The sequence below is a fragment of the Alligator mississippiensis genome, chromosome 4, assembly GCF_030867095.1.
Source record: "Alligator mississippiensis isolate rAllMis1 chromosome 4, rAllMis1, whole genome shotgun sequence".
NCBI classification, from domain to species: domain Eukaryota; kingdom Metazoa; phylum Chordata; order Crocodylia; family Alligatoridae; genus Alligator; species Alligator mississippiensis.
The window spans coordinates 167,028,253-167,047,730 of NC_081827.1; the positions used below are offsets into that span (position 1 = coordinate 167,028,253).

Sequence of the window (19,478 nt, forward strand, 5' to 3'; positions counted from 1 at the left end):
ACCTAAATGCTTATTCTGCAAGACTGTTATAAGGAGCAAAGCCTGACTCACAACATGTACAAATAGGTAGTTTAAAAAGGACAAGGAACTCAGCTGTGCCTTTGTGTACAGCACAACAGGTAAAAGACCAGCTTGGTTATGCATAACTTGAACAGGTCAGAGGAAGCAGCACCCAAGACCTGCCATGGGTCTTTGAGACAATCTAACCTTAAGTTTACAATATAAGAAATTAGTCCAGATCTCTGAAAAAAATGGAGCCTTGCTGCTAAAGCTAAGCTGACCTGGGGCATGGGGTGGAGGAGGCGGAGGCAGAGGGAAAGACTGCAGGGAAGACCCCATCGGACCCACTAGGACAGATGTAGGCAGCGTCCCACTGATATCATCTAGAAGAGAACAGAAGCAAGAAAGATTCAGAACACAGGAAAGCAAGCAAGTTGCTACACTGCCAAGTGCCTGCCAGCAAAGCAACAGCATGTCCGGCCTGCAGAAGAATCGCACAGGGGCAGACAGATCACAGTCTTTCACTGGTTGCCCTGAAGAACAGGTATTGGACAAGTGCTCTGCACTTCCAGGTCTCCATTGTACCTGGACTCACACCTCTCACTCACTCACTCACACTTGCATTCTGCTCCTGCAAATGAAGAAGTTAGTCTCTAAACCAAATCATTTCAGAAGATGGTATGCAAGACAAGACAAATATGGACACAGGCTTCCTGAAGCCACGTCGGCCCAGCATGCAGCCTCATGCAGGGTCTACACATTCGAGTTGTGGCCTCTGAAGCCAGCAACAGTAGGGGAATGCTGTTCAGTTAGCACACTACACCTGGGAGAAAGAAACCATCTCACCAACCCTCTGCTCCAGCTGATTTAGAGCAGCACTGGAAACCATTTTCCACTTAGGAAGTTGGGGTCACCCCACTGTAAAGGATGTCAAGGAGCCTGCCTCCTGCCGAGAGAGAAAGAGAGAGAGAGAGAGAGAGAGAGAGAGAGAGAGAGAGAGAGAGAGAGAGAGAGAAAGAAAGAGAGAAAGAGAGAAAGAGAGAAAGAGAGAAAGAGAGAAAGAGAGAAAGAGAGAAAGAGAGAAAGAGAGAAGCCAACCCCTACCACTTGCACTACAGACATGTGACCACAAAGGGTGCTCTTTAGGGAGGCACATGTAGTACCTAGCAGGCTGAGGCTTCTTCGTGGCGGAGGTGGAGGAGTCGGAGGGTGAGGAGAGGTCAGTCCTCGCTGAGAGATGTCCACATCCACTAGTGACACAGTTTCACCTGAGGGATTTGTGGAGCAAGACCGTTAGAGTTCACGCTTTCTCCAGAGCAAGAGAGAGTAAGAAAAAGGTCAGGCAGCAAGAAGCTGAGTTGGTAACCTTCAGAATGGCTTGGAGGCCAACTTCCACGCAGGTCAGAGCCCTCCACTGCAATCTCATTACAGTGCTTGCAAATTGAGTTTCTACCATGCACATTGATCAGCCCTGACATGGCAGCCCAAAGGCCAAGCTCTAAATAACAGTTAAGAGCGAACAAATAGGGAATATTGATGGGCTGCCGAACCCAACTAAGACTCAGCATCAAGAGGATGGTCTAAGGAAAGGGACTGGAGGGGTTTTCAAAATGCTCTTTGCTGCATTATATTGGCACTTACCAAAGCACCATAAGCATGTGCATTTCAGACAGATTCCTGCATGTCCCCTTACAAGGAGAGACTCCAAGAGCTAAAGCCACATCTGACAAAAGTCACATTTGGAATCTAAAACCCAGTAGTGCCTTTTGATATAAAAAATATTCTCCAAATGCTCCTCAAGTGGAGGAAGGTTGGCAGCGTGTTACTGGCAGCTTTGGGACCACTCTCCCCTCTCAGGGTCAGGAGCTATAGTAGGAATCGTTGATGCTGACAATTGTTCAGTTCAGATGCTAATTACAAAAGCCTCCCCTAAAGTTTTGCTTAGCTTTTGTGCTCAGGAAGTGGTTGACCAGACAGATCTGCACATAGGTAGGCAGCACCTGATGCCATAATGCTGAAAAGACTACATTCCCATTAGCTTCAATGCAAACCTGTCTGCCAGCAGCCTGCAGGCTCAACAAAGTTTAGGTTAAATGCTCTGTTACTACAGCAAAGCAACCCTTAAAGTCAGTCTAGTGTGAAAACCAGAGGCTAATTACAGGGAGCTGGGCCAACTTTTTGGTTCACCAGCCTCCACATGCCCAGGTCCCAAAAGGCCTAGACCTACACCGATTACTAGGGAAAAAAAAATTGTGACCCAGTCCCCTTTTACATTTAATGAAACATGTTTCAAAGTCACAAGAACATATCAAAGCTCAGCTACTAAGGACTAAACTGCTAACTGATTACTGAGGCTAGGCTGATAATTTGGTTCTGATTAGATATTTTTCTCCTTTCTAGAGAAAATCTTTAAAAACAAAAGTTTTCATCACTTCTAAAAAGAATTATTGAGTTAAGTTGTTGCCACAATTGAAACATTTTGCCTAAGTCAAACCAACATGCAGCTTGGAGCTGGTAAAATATCAAGACTGAAACTAGAGTTATCTAGTTCTGGACCACAACATCAAAAGACAACTGAAGCTCACTTCCTTAGATTTCAATTCTTGTGGGGCCTATCTGAAAACAATCCTCCTCCAGATACCGCATTACTGACAACCAGAAGTCTGACAGCTTTTGTTTACCAGAAACTATAGACTGTCAATGCAACCCCCTCAGGATTTTTAAAGACAGAACAAGCAGCACCCCACTTACTAAATTTAGGGAAGGTACAGAAGGGGAACCTTTCTCCCCATCTTTGCACACTCCATGCACAAAAACACTTTCACTTCTACACCCTAAATAAAAAAGCTGATTTAGGTTGAGACGTCTCCAAACACCAAACAGAATCAGAAACTCTCTCATTTGCACAGACAAACAAGATGAAACTGCAGTGAAGGGACCAAGCACATTCTGCCGGCTTTGTGCTTCTCGCTGATATACACAAGACTGATCAAAGGCTGGAGCGGCCATGGTCGAACAAACCAGCTTTGGGGAGTGGGGTGTGTCAGTCTTCCCACACATGGCTCGCCAACCTGGCCTACCTCAGCCTTACTGGCCTTCAGGAAAACCAGGTGCGACATCATGCAAGTTGATGCAATCAGCTTTTAATGATGACCTCCAACCATCAAGTTATGGGAAAGTCCCAGTTAAAAAATAGCTTCTGGTTTGCATACTCAATACTGCTATTAGTGACCCACAAAAGCAAATATAAAAATCCAGACATGAGACTACTTTGAAGTGTCATCTCAACACCTTTTTAGTTGGCTGATTTAATTTAGATTTTCTGTGAACTGGTGACAAACCCCTACAAAAATAGCAGGGGGGGGAGGGGGGGAAGGGGAATGGGACAGGATGTACACACCCTTTATAAAACCCACCACTCCAGATTCATTCATCAGCAAAACTGAAGACAAATTTAAATAGTTTCCATTTTCCCAAGAGAAACAAGAGATGAAAGAAGTTACTTGAAACCAATTTAAGAAATAACTTTGGCATTTATGTAAGATCTCTAATCACTCACCCACTCTCACAGCAAATATTCTGATTCTCTAACAACAGCTGAAGAGGGTGACAGAAGTTTTGGATTTGGCCATGCTTGATTTAAAAAAAAAATGAATGCAGACTACACACATCCATGGTAAGCGAGGCAAGGTAAAAAATGCAGCAAGTCTCTACTGTTACCACAGGCTGAAAATGCCTACTCAGGAAAGTCCAAGATCATAAGAGAGCAGAGAATAGCAAGCACTACAGTTTGAGTGCTCCCCCAATCCTTCAGTTTCTGGCAGTAGCTCCTGTGATTCTCACAGAACTAAAGGATAGCTGGGGAGGGAGCAGAATTATTCATTTACAGGTCTCAGGCAAAGTCAAAAGAATGACCTTCAATGCAGACAAGTCTCTGCAAAGTGCCTTCACTGCTCACCACAAAGAGCAGCCTGAACCCCAGTAAGGGGCTAGAAAGTGGAAATGCTCCTCCTCCAAATGTTACTGGGATCTCTCTCCGCTGTCGTATCTGTGCTCCAGACACAAAGCCATACGTACCAGCAAGGGCAGACTTTCAAACCAACCTAGCAGGCATTTCCACCTGTCCATTATGGCATTACTTAAGTCAGGACTGTTCAACTGTGACAGGTGAGTGTGCAGACCCTAGGCTCCCAGCCAGTCACTACTACCTCCAATGCTATGGCCCCCAGGGTCTCTCAGGCAGGGAAGCATAGCTGAAGGCCCAGTGAGCTTGCTGCCCATGCACCAGCAGCATGGTAAGGGTGGGAAATCACCCATGCAGGGTTGGCAGCAGGACGGGGCTTGTATGGCCACAGTGGTAGGTGGGTCCAATCCTGAGGAGCCCATGCAGCCCCCATAGCATCCAGCCCACAGTGTGCAGCACAGGGCCCACAACCTGTACAAGATGCGGTACCAGGTGGCTCTGATGTTGGACAGTCTTGACCCAAGTGTATCCTGATCCCTGTACCAAGAACAGTCAGGACATACAAGAAGCCCTTTGCATTTACGCTGAATCTGATCTCACTACTATACCCCCCGACATACTTCAAGCTGCAATGCCCCAGGTGTAGTCTAAATGGTGCAAACCAGCCGACTTGCTGTATTCCACTAGACAGTGCAACACAGCATCCAGCTGAGAGGATGTCTTTCACACAGGAATCTTACCTTCCCCCTTCTAAAGAGTCGCAGCCTTCAGCACAGAGCAACTCCATGCCCACCCAAGCAATGAGACAGTCAGGTACCACAGCACACCCCTCTCCTGAGAAGCCCTGATGCTGGCGTTAGCTGTGCAGAGCAACCAAGTAGAGCCACTTCCACTGCAAGCTTTTATGGACAGAAACCACTGCAATTACAGTCCCTGGAACAACAGGGTCCCCACTCATGATAGAGGCTCTTTAGTACATCCACTATGTCCCTACTTACTACAAACTAGAGCAGAACACCCCCTCTGCTATTAAACCCACAGCAACCCACAGAGACGAAGAGCAGTAGGTATTTCCTGGGAGGCAGAGAGGAGTTCTGAGAAGAACTGAACATTGGAGTCCAGCTTCATCACACATTTCTACTGATGTACCTACACCATGTAATACCCTGGTGGAAAATGGAGTTAACCCTCATGTGTTTTAAACACCTCCCCATTCCAAACAAGAGAGAACATGACAGTATATGTACAGGGACATTGCATAAAAGTACTGCACTAGTATAAGCATCCCTATAACAGACAGGACATAAGCCTCCAAAAGTACCAACTCCAGTTCCTGTCTCCCTGTCCAATAGGGGAGCTGAGACCCTGAAGCAGGACAAGGAGCTGTTTTCTTAGTTGGGCTCTTATTCTAGGGTTAGAGGTTATTAGACCTGAGGGGGGAGGGGGAAAGAACCCTGCCCATAGTGTTGAAAAGGCAATCAAAATACCCTCCTCCACTTGATCTGTAATTCAGCCTACACAGGCTCTTTGCAATGCTACAAAATGCAGCATTTCCAGCTCATCTTTCAATCCTTACCTGTGAAGAGGGGGCTGAAAGCGGCCGGAGAAAAGGCACTTTGAGTTCTCGTCAATCTGGGTTTCCTATTGAAAAAGAGACAGATTGAATGAAGAGGCAAATGTAGCAGTGAGTTTCCTCCCCCACACTCCCCAAGAGTTTAAAAAAAAAAAAATTGCTCAGTTTGACCTTGTGAGAAGTCGGCAGGTCCCTAGTTACTGCATTTGCAACTGAGTTTAAGACCAAGAGGAAGCACACAAATACTAAACAATTTCTAAAGCAGTATTTTTGCTTCAGTACAGCAACTGACACAGAGGGCAAGGCCCCAGTCTTCAAACCCCATAAGGCTCTAAGCTGATAATTAGCAAGTTCATTTCAGAAAGACAAAAACAAAAAAGAAGGTTGGAGCCCAGACTCCAACTTGAGCCAAGAAACCTGGCTCAGAACTGACAGTACCATAATGTGCTATGTCACTAGGCTGGCCACAACAGCTAAACAAGAAAGCATGGCTTGCAGTCGCACACAGCTCCAGATTACAGGTGTACTGCAGGCAGGTTAATTCTGCACTGACACCCACTTTCTCAAATGCAACCTCTTGAGGAAGGCTGAGAAATTGTGTGCACTGCAGAGGAGCTACCTCTTATCCCATTCAGCTAAAGCTGTGCTTCTCAACCTTTTCAGACTCCAAAAACCTTTCAAAATTCAGAAGCAGCCCATTTACAAAGACTAACATAAATGCATTATGTTATAATATCAACATTACAATTATATTACTAAATAATATGTTATTAATTGATCAGATAATTATATTATATTCACCCCACTGCCACATCCAGGGAGAAGTGCTGTGTGCCTCCCCCAGAGCCAGATAAGGAAGTGGCTGTGGCAGGAGCACATGCATGGTCTTGCTACATACAGCCCTTCCCAGTCCAACTCTGCACAGTGTCTCCCTGAAACAAGGGCAGCAGGGTAGGGGGAACTGTCCCATACATTTCTTTTCAGGAGGCACACTGGAGCCAAACTGAGAAGCAGCTGCAGGAAAAAGCCACACCTGCCCGCATTATATTCTGCAGACAGGCTCATTGCTTCTGCCATAGCTCTTCCTGGCTCAGCTCTGGCGTACCTCCTGGAAACAAAAGCATGCAGGATAGTTTCACCCCACAGCAGGGCCAATATTGCAGCCCCTCCAATTGAGGACTACTGAGCTAAAGCACACCACCAGTAAGGTTGCCCGCATCTGCAGGCCAAGCTCCTAAACACCTGGACATGATCTACTTAGAGATGCTATCTGCAGAGCACCCAGCCACTAATGCATCTCAGCACTGCTAATGCTGACATCAGCATTTCAAGTCCCCAAGCCAGTTGACTGGCCCAAACCTCACAGGAAGGCACTTGTTGTCCCAAGATACCACATGAAGAAACCACTTTGTTTAGGGCTTGGTTTGCAGAAGCTGAGTTTCATGCTAGGAGCCCATTAGGCACAAGCTTCCTGTTTCGGACAAAGCAGCATGTGGCTGCCAGAAGCTCAGCTGAAAGTGTTTCAAGATTGGCCAAGCTTAAATGCAAGACCTGACCCCACATGTTCCACAGGCCTCTTGGCAGGGGTCATTTTACACGGGCAGTTCAGCAGTACATACAGCAAGTCAGCACCACAGCCTTGTCTTCCAACAAGGATCACTCCCACAGCTAACCCTCCCAAGCTCTTTCCCCCCGCCCCCACCACTAAGAGAGAAGTCAAATGTACCACTTTGCCATTCTCCATCCAGGCATGTGAGCAGATTACTTCACGCCAAGTATCACAACCTGATAGTGCTCTCAAAAATGTCACTCTATACAGCCTTGCAACACTGCTGTGAAGATTTACCAGGCCTGACAAACTCTACTCCTGCACCCTTGCCATGAGAAAAAAAAGCCAGATTTTACCTTCCCATCAAAAGACAACCATACAACCTGAGCAAGCACATTTTATAGGGCTGACATGGTTCCCCAGGGGCCTTCTTCTCAGCCTTCCTTCCAGACTTGCAAAGAGCAATTGTTACAGAGCTTAAAGTCCACAGCAGTGTTTGAACTTTAAGCTACCTTACCCCATAACTAGCCTCCCAAAAAGCCAGGCAGCACCTCAGATAAAAGACAGGAGTCCTAGTTCCAAGCCAATTTTGTGAAGGGTTTTGCTGATCATGTGCAACTTGCCCATATTCCTGGAACACAGAAATCTGCATTCCTGTTTCCTACCACCTGGTATTAAAATCCACAGGAGTGCAGAATGTGTTGGTGTACCCTACCTCTTCTATAGGAGAATTCCTATTCTCATTTACACCTGAACAGCCTCATCAATCCTGCTGGCATTACACAGGTGCAAAGGAAGTGGTTAGGGATGTACTTCTGCAAATAAGGACTATATTGAGAAAAACCCTGCCATGTAAATACTGATCATTTTTATCACATCACACAAAACAGGTTGTTCTACTTTGAAACCCGAGATCAAGCCCTTAAGGGGCTTTTTATTTTTATTCCTAAAGGAAGAACATAGCATTATAACCCCCTACCCACACGTTTGTGGCTTGCTAACAACTTTATAGGGTTACCCTGATTTTTTTGCTCCCACACAACTGCAGGGATCAGGCTTTTTTGCACAGCTGGGCCATTATTAAAACAGGTTATATTTTCAGACCTGCAATCTGCAGCAACAGAAAGAAAAAAAAAAAAAATCACACACAACTCATGTATTCTCACTTCTATCAAGTGGGGTCACAGCCAGAAATAATTCACATGGATTAGACTTGCTGTGTTTCAGTTTCAGACCCAAATGGTCTCTTCCAAGAAGTCTTTTAATTCTGGCACAACAAATACTGCTAAATCAGGTTGGGAAGTAGGAATGGTGATGAGGTGCAGATGACACCTTAGCACTGATGCATTCATTTGGCTTAACACTACAGACAATGCCCTAGGGCAGCAGTCAGCAACCATTTAAGGCTGAGCCACTCTGGCCCACAGTTTGGGTCAGCAGGCTGGCAAGTGAGCGCTAGGACACAGCTGCCACTTCTCCCTGATGCCGGCGCATGGAAAGTGTCCACTGCCAGCACTTTTCCCTGCGCCAGCTCAGGGAAGACAACTGCTGCTGGAGCTCCCCACTGCCCAACACCACCAGAGCCCCACATCCACAAGCCAAATCCAGCCTGCAGGCCATAGGTTGCCAACTCCTCTTCAGTATGTGGACACTATGCTGGATGTGTCAGATGCTAAAGGCACACATAGCACAAGCATGTAGCAAAAATAACAACAATCAGCCATATCAAGACAAAGCTAAGGATGCGTTTAAAGTGGTAAAGAACTAAGCAGTTCAACCACAGCTAAGGCACAAGCCCCAAAGAGCCACTCGTCCTGGAGTATGTTACCTGGCTCCACTTCAACGCCTCTTTTCCAGTTGCCATTCCAGCAATTCCTCAAGAGGGGCCAAAACTGCAAGCAGCTCACTGGCTTTGAGAAAAGCCCTGGCCAGGCATCCTAACTGCAGCTACAGGGTACCTTCTGTTTATGATTGCAGCTCGCACACTTTAGGGACTGTCTAAAGAGAAGATCTTCAGCACCAAGTGGCACATATCTGTGGGTGAGCCTTAAGACTTGTCCATGACTCTTCACAGGCTGCCATCTGTTGAAGTGCACAAGCAGTTGCTTGCATAGACCCATGTGCAGAATCATGGGCCTCTACCAGGCCCTCTAACCTGAGAGGCAGAGGGACACAGCTGCTTTGGAAAGTAACTCCCATAATACAGCATTTCAAACCTCAAATGCTGAGGGGCCCAGAGGCGGGAAATGCTGCCATGGGTATATCTCCCTTTAGTCTGCCCCTACACTGGCTCATCAAAACCAGCTATTGACCTTAAAGAATGGGGTCAGCCTCCTTCCTCACTTCTACTGTGCTTGCTAAGCCAAGCTGTGGTGTGCTGCCTCGAGGATCCTCAAATGCTAAGGGAACTCTGCCCGGCAACTTCAAATACAGGAGATTCTGCTTAGCTGTAGTGTTTAAAGCAGAGACTCTGTAATGAGCAAACACCCTCTGCAGCAGGATGATGAAGTATCACTTCATGTCAATCAGAGTAGGAATGATTTAAGAAGGGTGGAGGGAGGAAGGGACTCTGAGTCAGATATACCAACATGAATACGCTCAGCAATAAGCCTGGGAGTAGAAGCCATCGATTAGACCACAAGTCAGCTTTGAGCTCACTGAAGCAACCATCCCCTTTGGCGGCAGCAGCTTCACCCAATCCCAGAGACAGTTTTCTTGAAAGAACTAATTTCCCTCCCTACCAAAGCCGTGAGTAACCGTAGGACTGGTTTGAAGTAACTGTGCCAGTATTATTTTTAACCTGCTTGTCTACCCCCGCATTTTAGCAGCAGTTAGGAAAGCAAGTTGCAGTTTGAGCTTGCATTGGCCAGTTGAGGAAAACTCTCTGGGAATGTATGGTGCATCTAAATCAACTGCATGCATTGGAACCATGACTAAAATCATGACCACCTTTTCTGCAGGGAGGAAGAGCCGAGATCCAGCCAACTGTATAGCCCACCTCTGACCAGGGGGTAACAAAAGAGCTGGGCTTCCTGGGAAGGGTAGCCAAGAACAGCAGTATGAAGGGTGGGGGGGGGGTGAACTGATATTCCAAAAAGTGCCCCACACATTCTACCTCACATTCATCCAGCTTGGGAAGAAAGAGGGAAGACACCAAGGTATCACTGGGAGAGCAGGCAAGAATCACAGAGGAGGAAGGGTTGGCACAGCAAGGGGGTGCCAACAGATAAGACAACTGCTTTCAAGGAGTTATCTTGCTCCTCAAAGCACCAGGACAGATTGCCCAGGCAAAGCTGCAGCCCACCAGTCTCAGATGCCCTTCTTTATTGACTGAACACTAATGCCAAGCTATAGGAGCCAGCAGCAGGTGCTCTACCACCATATTACCTTCTGCATACAGCAAGATACAGATGTCATGCAGCCCCCAACCCCATACATCACAAGGAGAGACCCTTAAAAGTGTCTGTAGAAGCCACAGTTTGAGAAGCCATCTGGACCTTGAAGGAGAGAGGCCCAAGGAAGCCGCAGGCAAGAGATGAGTCCCTAAGCCACAACAGTAGCTACATTCAGTATCTTGAGCCAGCCTTCGTTAAAATGGTGCCTAATTAGTGCAAGAAAACACTGTGTAAAAGCTGGGACTTGCAGGAGCAGTGACCATTAAATTTCCCTACAAAAGGTAAAATCCACATGGCAACATGTTCCTTTCTGCTCTGAATCTGTTAAGACGTAATTGCCAATTTCACGCCACCTTATTTCAGTGCTCTGAAATCCTAGATGCTCTCAGGTCTTGTAAACACCAAGAGTAAGGACCAAGGAAACCAGAAGTACATTAGCAAAATATTATGTCATTACAGGCAACTTGAATCTCTTTGCCATTTGAGGCATGTTTAATCATCTGTGGCAAATGCAGCTCATAACCCACTGTAGAAAGCAGCTTCCATGTACCACATGCACAACCCCCAAGCCTCATCATAGGAGTGCATTAACTGTGCTTATGGCTCAAACACACTGACCTGCATTAAGTGATAACAAGCTGACACTGCGAGTTAGCTCATGAGTTTAGGTAGCTCTATGATCTCTAAGTTAAACTCATACAAACCCTTCTAAAGAAGGGGACGATCATTACAACCTCTTTGCCTACATCAGGCTGAGCTAGAGTTCAGGCCTATTGGCAGCATAGTTACCACAAACTGGGACTTAAAGCTAAGGGTTACTATTTCCAAAGTGACTATCAAGGAACCTTCTTGCTCACTTATTGCAGTCCTTAAACCACACTTAAAGTGACTCCATCTCTCCTCCCTACATTAGGCTAATCAAGCCTGTAGTAGGGCAAGGATCAGACTGCTACTCCCAGAGTCCATTCAATTATTAATGCTGCTTCTAGCCCCACCAGAAACAGTCACTTGAGCCCTCACCAAGATACTCCCTGCCTCCCCCACCAAAGAGGAGCAGTGTCACCACCACAGCTCTCCCAGATTCAGAAACAGTGCCGCAGACCCCCACCTTGGGACCCCAACCTGGTCCTCACAGTATGGGGAGCTAGCCACAGTTCACCATGAGAACCCCTCACACCTCAGCTTTTGCACCAACCTGCCTCACCACAGGGAATGGACCACCTCCTTTTCTCCCTATTAAAGTGTGCCACAAGAGCAGCCAGAGACCTCTAAGATCTACAGCAGTGATTCTCAACCAGGGTGCCAAGGCACCCTGGGATGCCACCAGATTCTTTGAAGTGTGCCACAAGGTGTGAGGATATAAGCCAGGCTTAGGCTCGTCTCTGCCCAAACAATGCACCAACTGCACTGCCCAACCCCTGAGTATGGAAATAGGCACTGTAATGTATAAACTGATTTTTGAAACTGGGTGCCACTCAATTCACAAAGTTACAGAGGGGTGCCTAAAGTCTGATGAGGGCTGCCGAGTCCAAAAAGGTTAAGAATCACTGGTCTACAGAGTCAAAGGGTTAATAAGTAATTAAAGCACAGGAAAAACAGAAGTTCATTGGGTTCACAGGGAATCGCATGGGATTACTTCCCCTGTGGTGTTGAATACTGTGACTTGGTGGAGAATATGTAGCCTGCAGGCTGTCTTATGGGCACAGTCAAGGCTTCACCTGCCTCATCAATGGTGAGACAGAGACAGAGAGGGGGAGGCAGCCACTGAAAACTAGCTGCTGGACAGAGGAAGGTTACTTGCAGCTAGTTGTAGCAGCCATGAAAAGGTAATGTAATTCAGACACTGGTTCAAAGAGTGAGAGGTCAGCTGCTGGCAAAGATGGCAGGGATTGCCAACACCATCACCTAAAAGAGAAATTCAAGGCAGTAGCCTGCATGCCAAACTGTCAGAGGGCAACAGCCATCAACCACAGTTTGGTCAGCACACGATGGGGTTTCTCCATCTTACATGTAGCAAGAAGGTTGCAAGAGCCAAAAAGCATGCCTCAGTTCTGTAACAGAGTTGTAGCTGTTGCTTGGTGAAGATCGACATTCCCCAGGCTTAGAGCTTGGTTTAAAGAAACTATACACAAGATTGGGGCCCATTTCAATGGAACTCAGTTTCCAGATTAAGTTTTGTGCACATCACAGTTAACCATCCATGGGTTCCCAGTACTGATGCTTCAACCTCTTGTAACTGCTACGTGCCTTACCAAGGGACTGTGCTGGGCACTGGCTGGTTATTGATCTGCTATTCAGTATTGCTCAGCTGGCCTGCTTTGAAGCAGGACAAGGACTGGGAGCAGCATAAACTTTATGCAACGCAGAAGACCTACAAATGAAGGGGAAGCAGCAGGTCTTGGCTAATACAGCCAAAGGCTTTGACTTGGTACAGTTACCAAAAGGGCTAGCAACACATTTACAGATGAGTCTGACATGACCCTGCGTGATGAGGTCATTTTACAGCATGCAGAAAGACAAGGGCAAACAAAGCACCTGGAGTTTGCTCTTTGGGCATCACTCTTCGGCTTTATTGCTTCCTTGCAAATCTACTGGCATTTTAAGAGCTTCTACCAGCATGAAAGAGCCAGGATGAATTTGAACCAGGAGTTACTGTGCAAGACTTGGGCCATCAGGAAAGTTACAACCTTCTGTATACAGGTTGTCTAATAACCTCTTGCTCCTGACTCTGGCTGTAGTCATGACAGTGACCACTAAACAGTCAGAAACAGCTAGGAAAAAGTATCAGCAACGAATGGCCCGATGCACCCACACCGCAGCAAACCAAAAGGAAATATGAATGCTCTGGAACACTGCTGTACCCCTACTATTCCACAGATAAGGAACCTACCAGCTCCCTGCTCCTAGATGTGCATCCAGGATTGAGACTTTCCAGGTGCTGCTCCCAAAGCCACATGAAGGGAGCATACCCCTGTTCCCACTATATTTCAGATACCCAAACTGCACTGCTAGAGCGTGGCTTGAATGGTAAGACTCAGCACAGGGACAGAGCCTGTAGTACCTGCTACACTAACCCATGCCCTCTGCGGTGTGGCCAGCACCCCTCAGTGCCAAACCGCCTGCCCAGGAAGTGCTCAGCACCAGCCACCTCCTTCTACCTAGAAACAGAAGTGTATCCTGGCAACCTCCCATCACAAGCCTTCCCTGCAACGCCGTCCCAAGACTTGCCAGACGCACACTTGCCTTGCACCTTGACAGCAGACCAGGCTACGGTACACACCCTCGGTGCCCTCCTCCTGCCTCTGCAATGGGGGAACAACCCCGGGGCGATGCACTTACCCTGTGGCAGGGGGACAAGCCAGCCTCACACCTGGGCACCTGCAGCACCTGACACAAGCATCAGCTTCGTTTGTGCCCGGCCCTCCCAACGCTCTTTGCTCCCAGTGGCTCTGCACCAAGGACTATGAGGCATCCCAGCCCCTTCCAGCCTGCCAAGGGGCTCCCACACTCCATGCCCCCGCACCACCCCAGAGCCTGCCCAGCTCGAACCAGCCCAGGAGCTTCCTGCCCTTTCCCAGGGTCCTGGGGACCGCCAGTTACCTGCCCGCATCCTGCTCCCGGCCCCTGGCGCTGGACACGTCGGTGAGGCTCCCGGCTGAGGCAGGCAGCTCCCCTGAGCACCTCCTGTCGGCAGCAGCAGCCGCAGCTGGGTCGCTGCAACTCTTGGTGCGGAAGAGGCGGCTGAGGCGGATTTTCAGAGACCCCCGGCGGGGCCCAACCCCTGCCCCCATGCCCGGCAGCAGGCGGCTCGCGGGCCTCCCACCTGGGACAGGCGCTGGGGGCTGTGGCTCGGCAGGGGCCCGGGCAGGGCTGGCCGGGTCATCCTCGGAGCAGCTGCCAGCCTCGTCGGGCTCCAGCGCCTCCAGCACCAGCAGCGCGTCGCTGGTCTCCTCGGCCGCGGGGGCGGGCAGCAAGCAGGGGCAGGGGCCGGGGCACGGGCTCTTCTTGCCGCCCGGCTGCAGCTCCAGCGCCGCCAGCTGCAGCTCCAGCCCGGCCCAGCGCGGCGGCGCCTCCCCCGCGCCCGGCCCGTGCCCCGCGCCCGGCTCCAGCGCGCAGCGGTGCCGCGGGCACAGCAGCTCTGCGCCGCCGGGGTCCCCGCGCCCCGCTGCTGCCGCCCCGGCCTCGTCGCTCGGCCGCCCCCCGCCGCGGAACACCAGCAGCTGCGGGCCCCGCAGCGCCCCGCCGGCCCCTGCCGCCGCCGCGCCCTCCTCCGCCGGGCCCTTGGTGCTGCCGCTGCCGCCAGGCTCGGGCCGGGCGCCGTAGCCCAGCAGGCGGCTGAGCACGCGGTAGGAGGCCGCGGCGGCCGCCGCCTCCCCGCCCTCGCGGCGCTCGGCGCGCTGCATCCCCCGCGCCGGCCCCGCCGCCCCGGCCCAGCCCGGCCCGGCCCGCCGCCACTTCCGCCTCTGCGGCCGCGCCCCCCTGCTTCCGCCGCCGCCGCGAAGGCCACGCCCCCACGCACACGCCGGCTCCTCGCGCTGCGCGGCCCCGCCCCCCTACCCGGGCGCACGCGGGGGCTCAGCGGGCTCCGCCCACGCGGCCCCAAGCTCCGCCCCCCGCCGGAGTAGGCCACGCCCCGAGGAGGGGCTCTGAGCTCGCTGTACGGCGTGGCCCAGCGGTCCCGCGCTCCGCCTGGGGCAGGGCTGCGCTGTGCGCCCGGCTCGGCCCAGTCTGCTCCGTGCGTGTGAGCACACGCACTTATTGTATATATCTCTATATAGCTATATCTGCATAGATCTATACCTGTATTTATCTAGATAGATACACACATATAAATATACATATGTATAATGTGTGTATGTGTATATATGTCATATACATTACATATGTAATATCTACATGTTTATACATTAAATAAATATATATGTTTGTGTGCATGTGTGTGTGTGTGTGTGTGTGTATATATATATATATATATATATATATATATATATATATGGTGTGGGGGTGCAGGGGTGTGTATGTGTGTGTATATGCATATATATATATGGGATGTATACCATATACCACACACCCCACATGGAAGCACATATCCAAACTGCAGCAGGGTCTGTCAATCCTGGATAGACCTCATGAGCCATCTTCGGTCACACAAGTAAGACAATCATGCTCAACTGGGAGGGATTGCCAAAAAAGAAGATAATACAGTATGTATGTATACACATATATGCGCACACATTTATTACATATATATGTTACATAGATCTATATCTTTATGTATCATATAAATTACATATCCATAATATATACAGGTGACCCTTGCCATTCGCAGGGGATACGTTCTCATATCCCCTGCGAATGGCGAAATCCGCAAATAAGGCACTGTGTTTATGAATGCCGTCTATGTTCGTGAGTGCAGTGCCCCTGGCGGGGGGCATGGAGGCAGGAGCCTGGCGGCAGCAAGCACATTGCTCCCAAGGAATTCCTGGAAGTGTATAAAGTGTATTTAAAATGCGGGTTTGGTATTTGCAAATATTTGAAACTGCGAATGCCGAACCCGTGAATAACAAGGGTTTCCTGTACCATATATTGTATGTGTGTGTGTGCGCGCGTGCCTGTATACACATACACATATGCACACATAGTATATATAGATAAAGTTGTGGGACCTCATTTTTAGGAGTCTAGTTCAGGCAGACACATCCTCACATAATGCACACATGCATGCATGTTCACATGAGCATGCAGGCACACATTCACACAGTTAAGACATTAAAATATGAGTAGAGATGCTGGACACCATATTTAATCCTGATTTCCAAAGGGCAGCTGCCCAGCACTGTGAGAATCAAACCCCTTGACAGTGTCTCTGATTGGGTACCCAGAGCCCCTAGGTGTTTTTTGAAAGTCTTAGACTTGATATGAGAATCTAGGCCATCGCTAGGGATCCTGTTGTTGCATTTACAGTCTCCCTGCTTTCAACTCAAACAATAACAGCAGATTGTAACCCTGATGTGACCCCTACCAGTCTCTGCTGGTTGATTCTTAACTTTTCTTCCCCACCATGCACCTCTCCTGCCCTTCTATAATCTCAGATCACTGATTTTGCATGCTGTAGGGCACAAGCAATTAGGCATATTCACAAAGGACACCACTAGCTCACAATCATTTTGCAGAATTGAGGTTCAAGCGCCCTCCACTGCTCCCCCTGCTCCCAGCATCCCATCACAGCTTTGTCCTGATTCCCAACTCTCGCAGTAAACCAGCACCCCACAGCACCACATCCAGACCTCACAGCTAGAAATGGACAACTTAAGGGAAAACAATCCCACAACAATCAGTCACATTACAAAGGAACCTGTTGTACATCAGGAAAATGACCTTATGCTCATTCCCAAATATTCCCTGTTTACTTTAAATGGTGACTTTAAGATAAAGGCAGCCTATCCGGGGAGCACTGCAGGGGTGGTTTGGAAGTCCCATTAGTGCCTGTGAGGCATGTGATTGCCTGGAGCCCTTGCCAGGGGGGGCTCAAGGACTGAACTATTATTAAGCCCTGGAAAGGCAGTACAAGGCTACAGACCAGATGGGGGTCAGAGGCCCAGTGCCCAAGAGGGGCCCAGCAAGATAGGGGCCAGGGGCCCGGTGCCAGAAGGGCATAGCCATCATGGACCAGGGGCCTAGCGGACAGAGGCCAGGGACCCTAAGTGAAGGTGATAGATTGAAACTAGTTCCTCAAAGCCAGATCCAGTGTAGTGGACCTAGGCAAACTGACCTAGCGAGATTGAAAGGGGTGAAGGCTAGGGAAGCCAAGGCCCTGACAGAGCGAACATCATTATTGTAACACCTGCAAGGCTTGGGGTGTGGTGTAGGGGAGGAAAGGAGCCATGTAATTTCCCCCTAAGGCTACAGGTACCCTAAGGGTGCCTAGTGAAGCTGGGAGTGATTTATTAAGATGGAGGGCTGGAATGAGACCCTGGGGGTTGGGGGAATTTGTAAGATTGAAGCTTATTCTGAGGCCTGCTGGTAGCCTCCCTTAAACACTTATAATAATAAGATCAAGGCATGGTGAGTGAGTGAACTAGAGGGTGAAGCCATAGAGTTTGAGCCAGAGTTTGAGTCGCAGCTTCATTGAGAGGTGCCATGGCCCCCCCAGTGGTTGCAACCTGTCACAGTCCCCCTGATGTAGGGAGTGGCATAGTTCAGTGGCAGCAGATCAAGCAGTCTCTAGCCTAAATCTGGGTACTGCCTTGATTGGTTTAAGAATGGCATTCAGGCAGGGGGTTAGGCCATGTGGCCCTCAAGGTCCCCACCAGCTCCATGATTCTATGATCTGCCCCTAAACTGAATTAACTGCTGAGCCAAAAACATGTTAATTCCTTTCCTGCAGCAATTCTTCTTTCAAGCATTTACAAATAAAGCAGAAGTTCATACTCTTCGCTCCTTGCTGCAATGAAAGGTAAAGACCACCAGGTGTTGTAGGTGGGCACTGTGCTTTGACTCGAGAGACCTAACCTGTTGGTAACCTGGGTGAACCCCATTTACTTCTCCCTGCCTCTCTTTCCCCCTCCTTCCCTATGTTAAGGGTAAACATTTGGGGGCAAAGACTGTCTTGCACTATCTCTCACAATGTGTTTATATAGCACCTACCACCACAAGGGTTGCATAGACAAGGCCAGAGGTGCTTAACCCCTGCCCAGATTCAGCCCACAGAGCTTTGTCATCTGGGCAATGACAAGACACCAAGAGCCTGCTCTGGAGCTTTCTCAGCTTCTCAGAGAATCTTAGCAATGGGCTGAAAAGGACCTTCAGAGGTCATCTAGTCCAACCCCCTGCCTGAGGCAGGATCATCCCTATCCAAACCATCCTATACAAATCCATAATCTAACCTCTTAGTAAAACTAAAGTCAGCCCTGTCACAACACAAGATATAACACTCTAACCTGCTGCAGGTAAAGCAAGGGGACCACAACAGCCCAATGTCCCTACTTCTGTAAAAGGTTGTTAATATACACTCAAGAGATCCCAGGTAGAGGCCCATGCTTCCCACTACAGAGGAAGGCAAAAGCCCCCACAGTCTGTACCAGTCTGTCCATGGGGTAAAATTCCTTTCTGACTACAAATATGGTGATCAGTCTGACCCTGAGTGGTGGGTAAAGACCTCTAACACAGGCACCAACTCCATGCGTGCTCTGGGGCTCAAGTGCCCACCAAAAAAAATTAGCAGGTGCTCAGCACCCATGGAGCTGCTTGTAGTTGTTGGGAGTTTTTTTAAATCACTTTATTGGAAGAAACAGCACATGACTTCAACCTGGCTCTGCAGCACCTGTAAAGATCAGGTGCTTCAGAGGGGGTTTTTGGCACTTTTAGCTAAACTTGATTCAACCAGCTATTACATAAAAGTGCCAAAAAAGCCCCACTAAAACATCCAATCTTTACAGATGCTGTAGAGCCAGGCAGAAGCAATGTGCTGCCTCTTCTGGACATGTGCGGGGCTTGCACTGAGTTAAAAGTAAAGTGCCGGGTTTTTTGGTGGGGGGAGTGTATTGTTTGATGTTTTTTACACCTGCAAGCACCCATCACCCAAAAAAAAGAAAAAAAAAAGGCAGTGCCTATGCCCACTGACCAGAGACCTTCAGCTTTAAGTCCCAGCAGAAGCACCAGCACACCCCAGTCAAAATCCCCAGACTTGGCTGCAGCTAACATGCAATGCCTCTGCGGAAGGCCTTCCCAAGTTTTCTCAGGGGCATTTCCAAGTTCCCTGCTCTTCTCTTTCATGTCACCTTTCTTCATGTCAAAGAGGGGTTTTTTTTCCATCCCCTTTACTGTCTTCAGCTTTCCCATGTCTCTGACACCTTCACTTATTTCTTCCCTTAACCTCTTATTGTTGTTTGGCCCAAGCCCTGCAGGAGAAGCAACAAGAGAAGACCTCTTTAGTTTCTTGACCCCTGGTGAGGCTCCCCCACAGAGATTAACTGTTTGGAGCAATGTTAAAAAGGG

General features: G+C 49.0%; 1 protein-coding gene across 3 annotated transcripts in view; it reads right to left on the bottom strand.

Annotated features, from left to right (window-relative positions):
- The window catches only part of SOCS7 (suppressor of cytokine signaling 7), a 34,762-nt gene extending 19,878 nt beyond the window's left edge, over positions 1 to 14,884 (bottom strand). Inside the window, exons 1-4 of one of the 3 annotated variants that reach the window (XM_019482497.2) lie at positions 14,082 to 14,884; positions 5,541 to 5,605; positions 1,164 to 1,268; positions 282 to 383 (exon numbers count right to left, since the gene is read on the bottom strand). In XM_019482497.2, coding sequence (XP_019338042.2) covers positions 282 to 383; positions 1,164 to 1,268; positions 5,541 to 5,605; positions 14,082 to 14,884 — 1,075 coding nt within the window. The remainder of the gene's footprint in view (positions 1 to 281; positions 384 to 1,163; positions 1,269 to 5,540; positions 5,606 to 14,081) is intronic. The other 2 variants (XM_059727016.1, XM_059727017.1) reach the window with 2 other exon arrangements.
- Between the last annotated feature and the right edge of the window lie 4,594 nt (positions 14,885 to 19,478).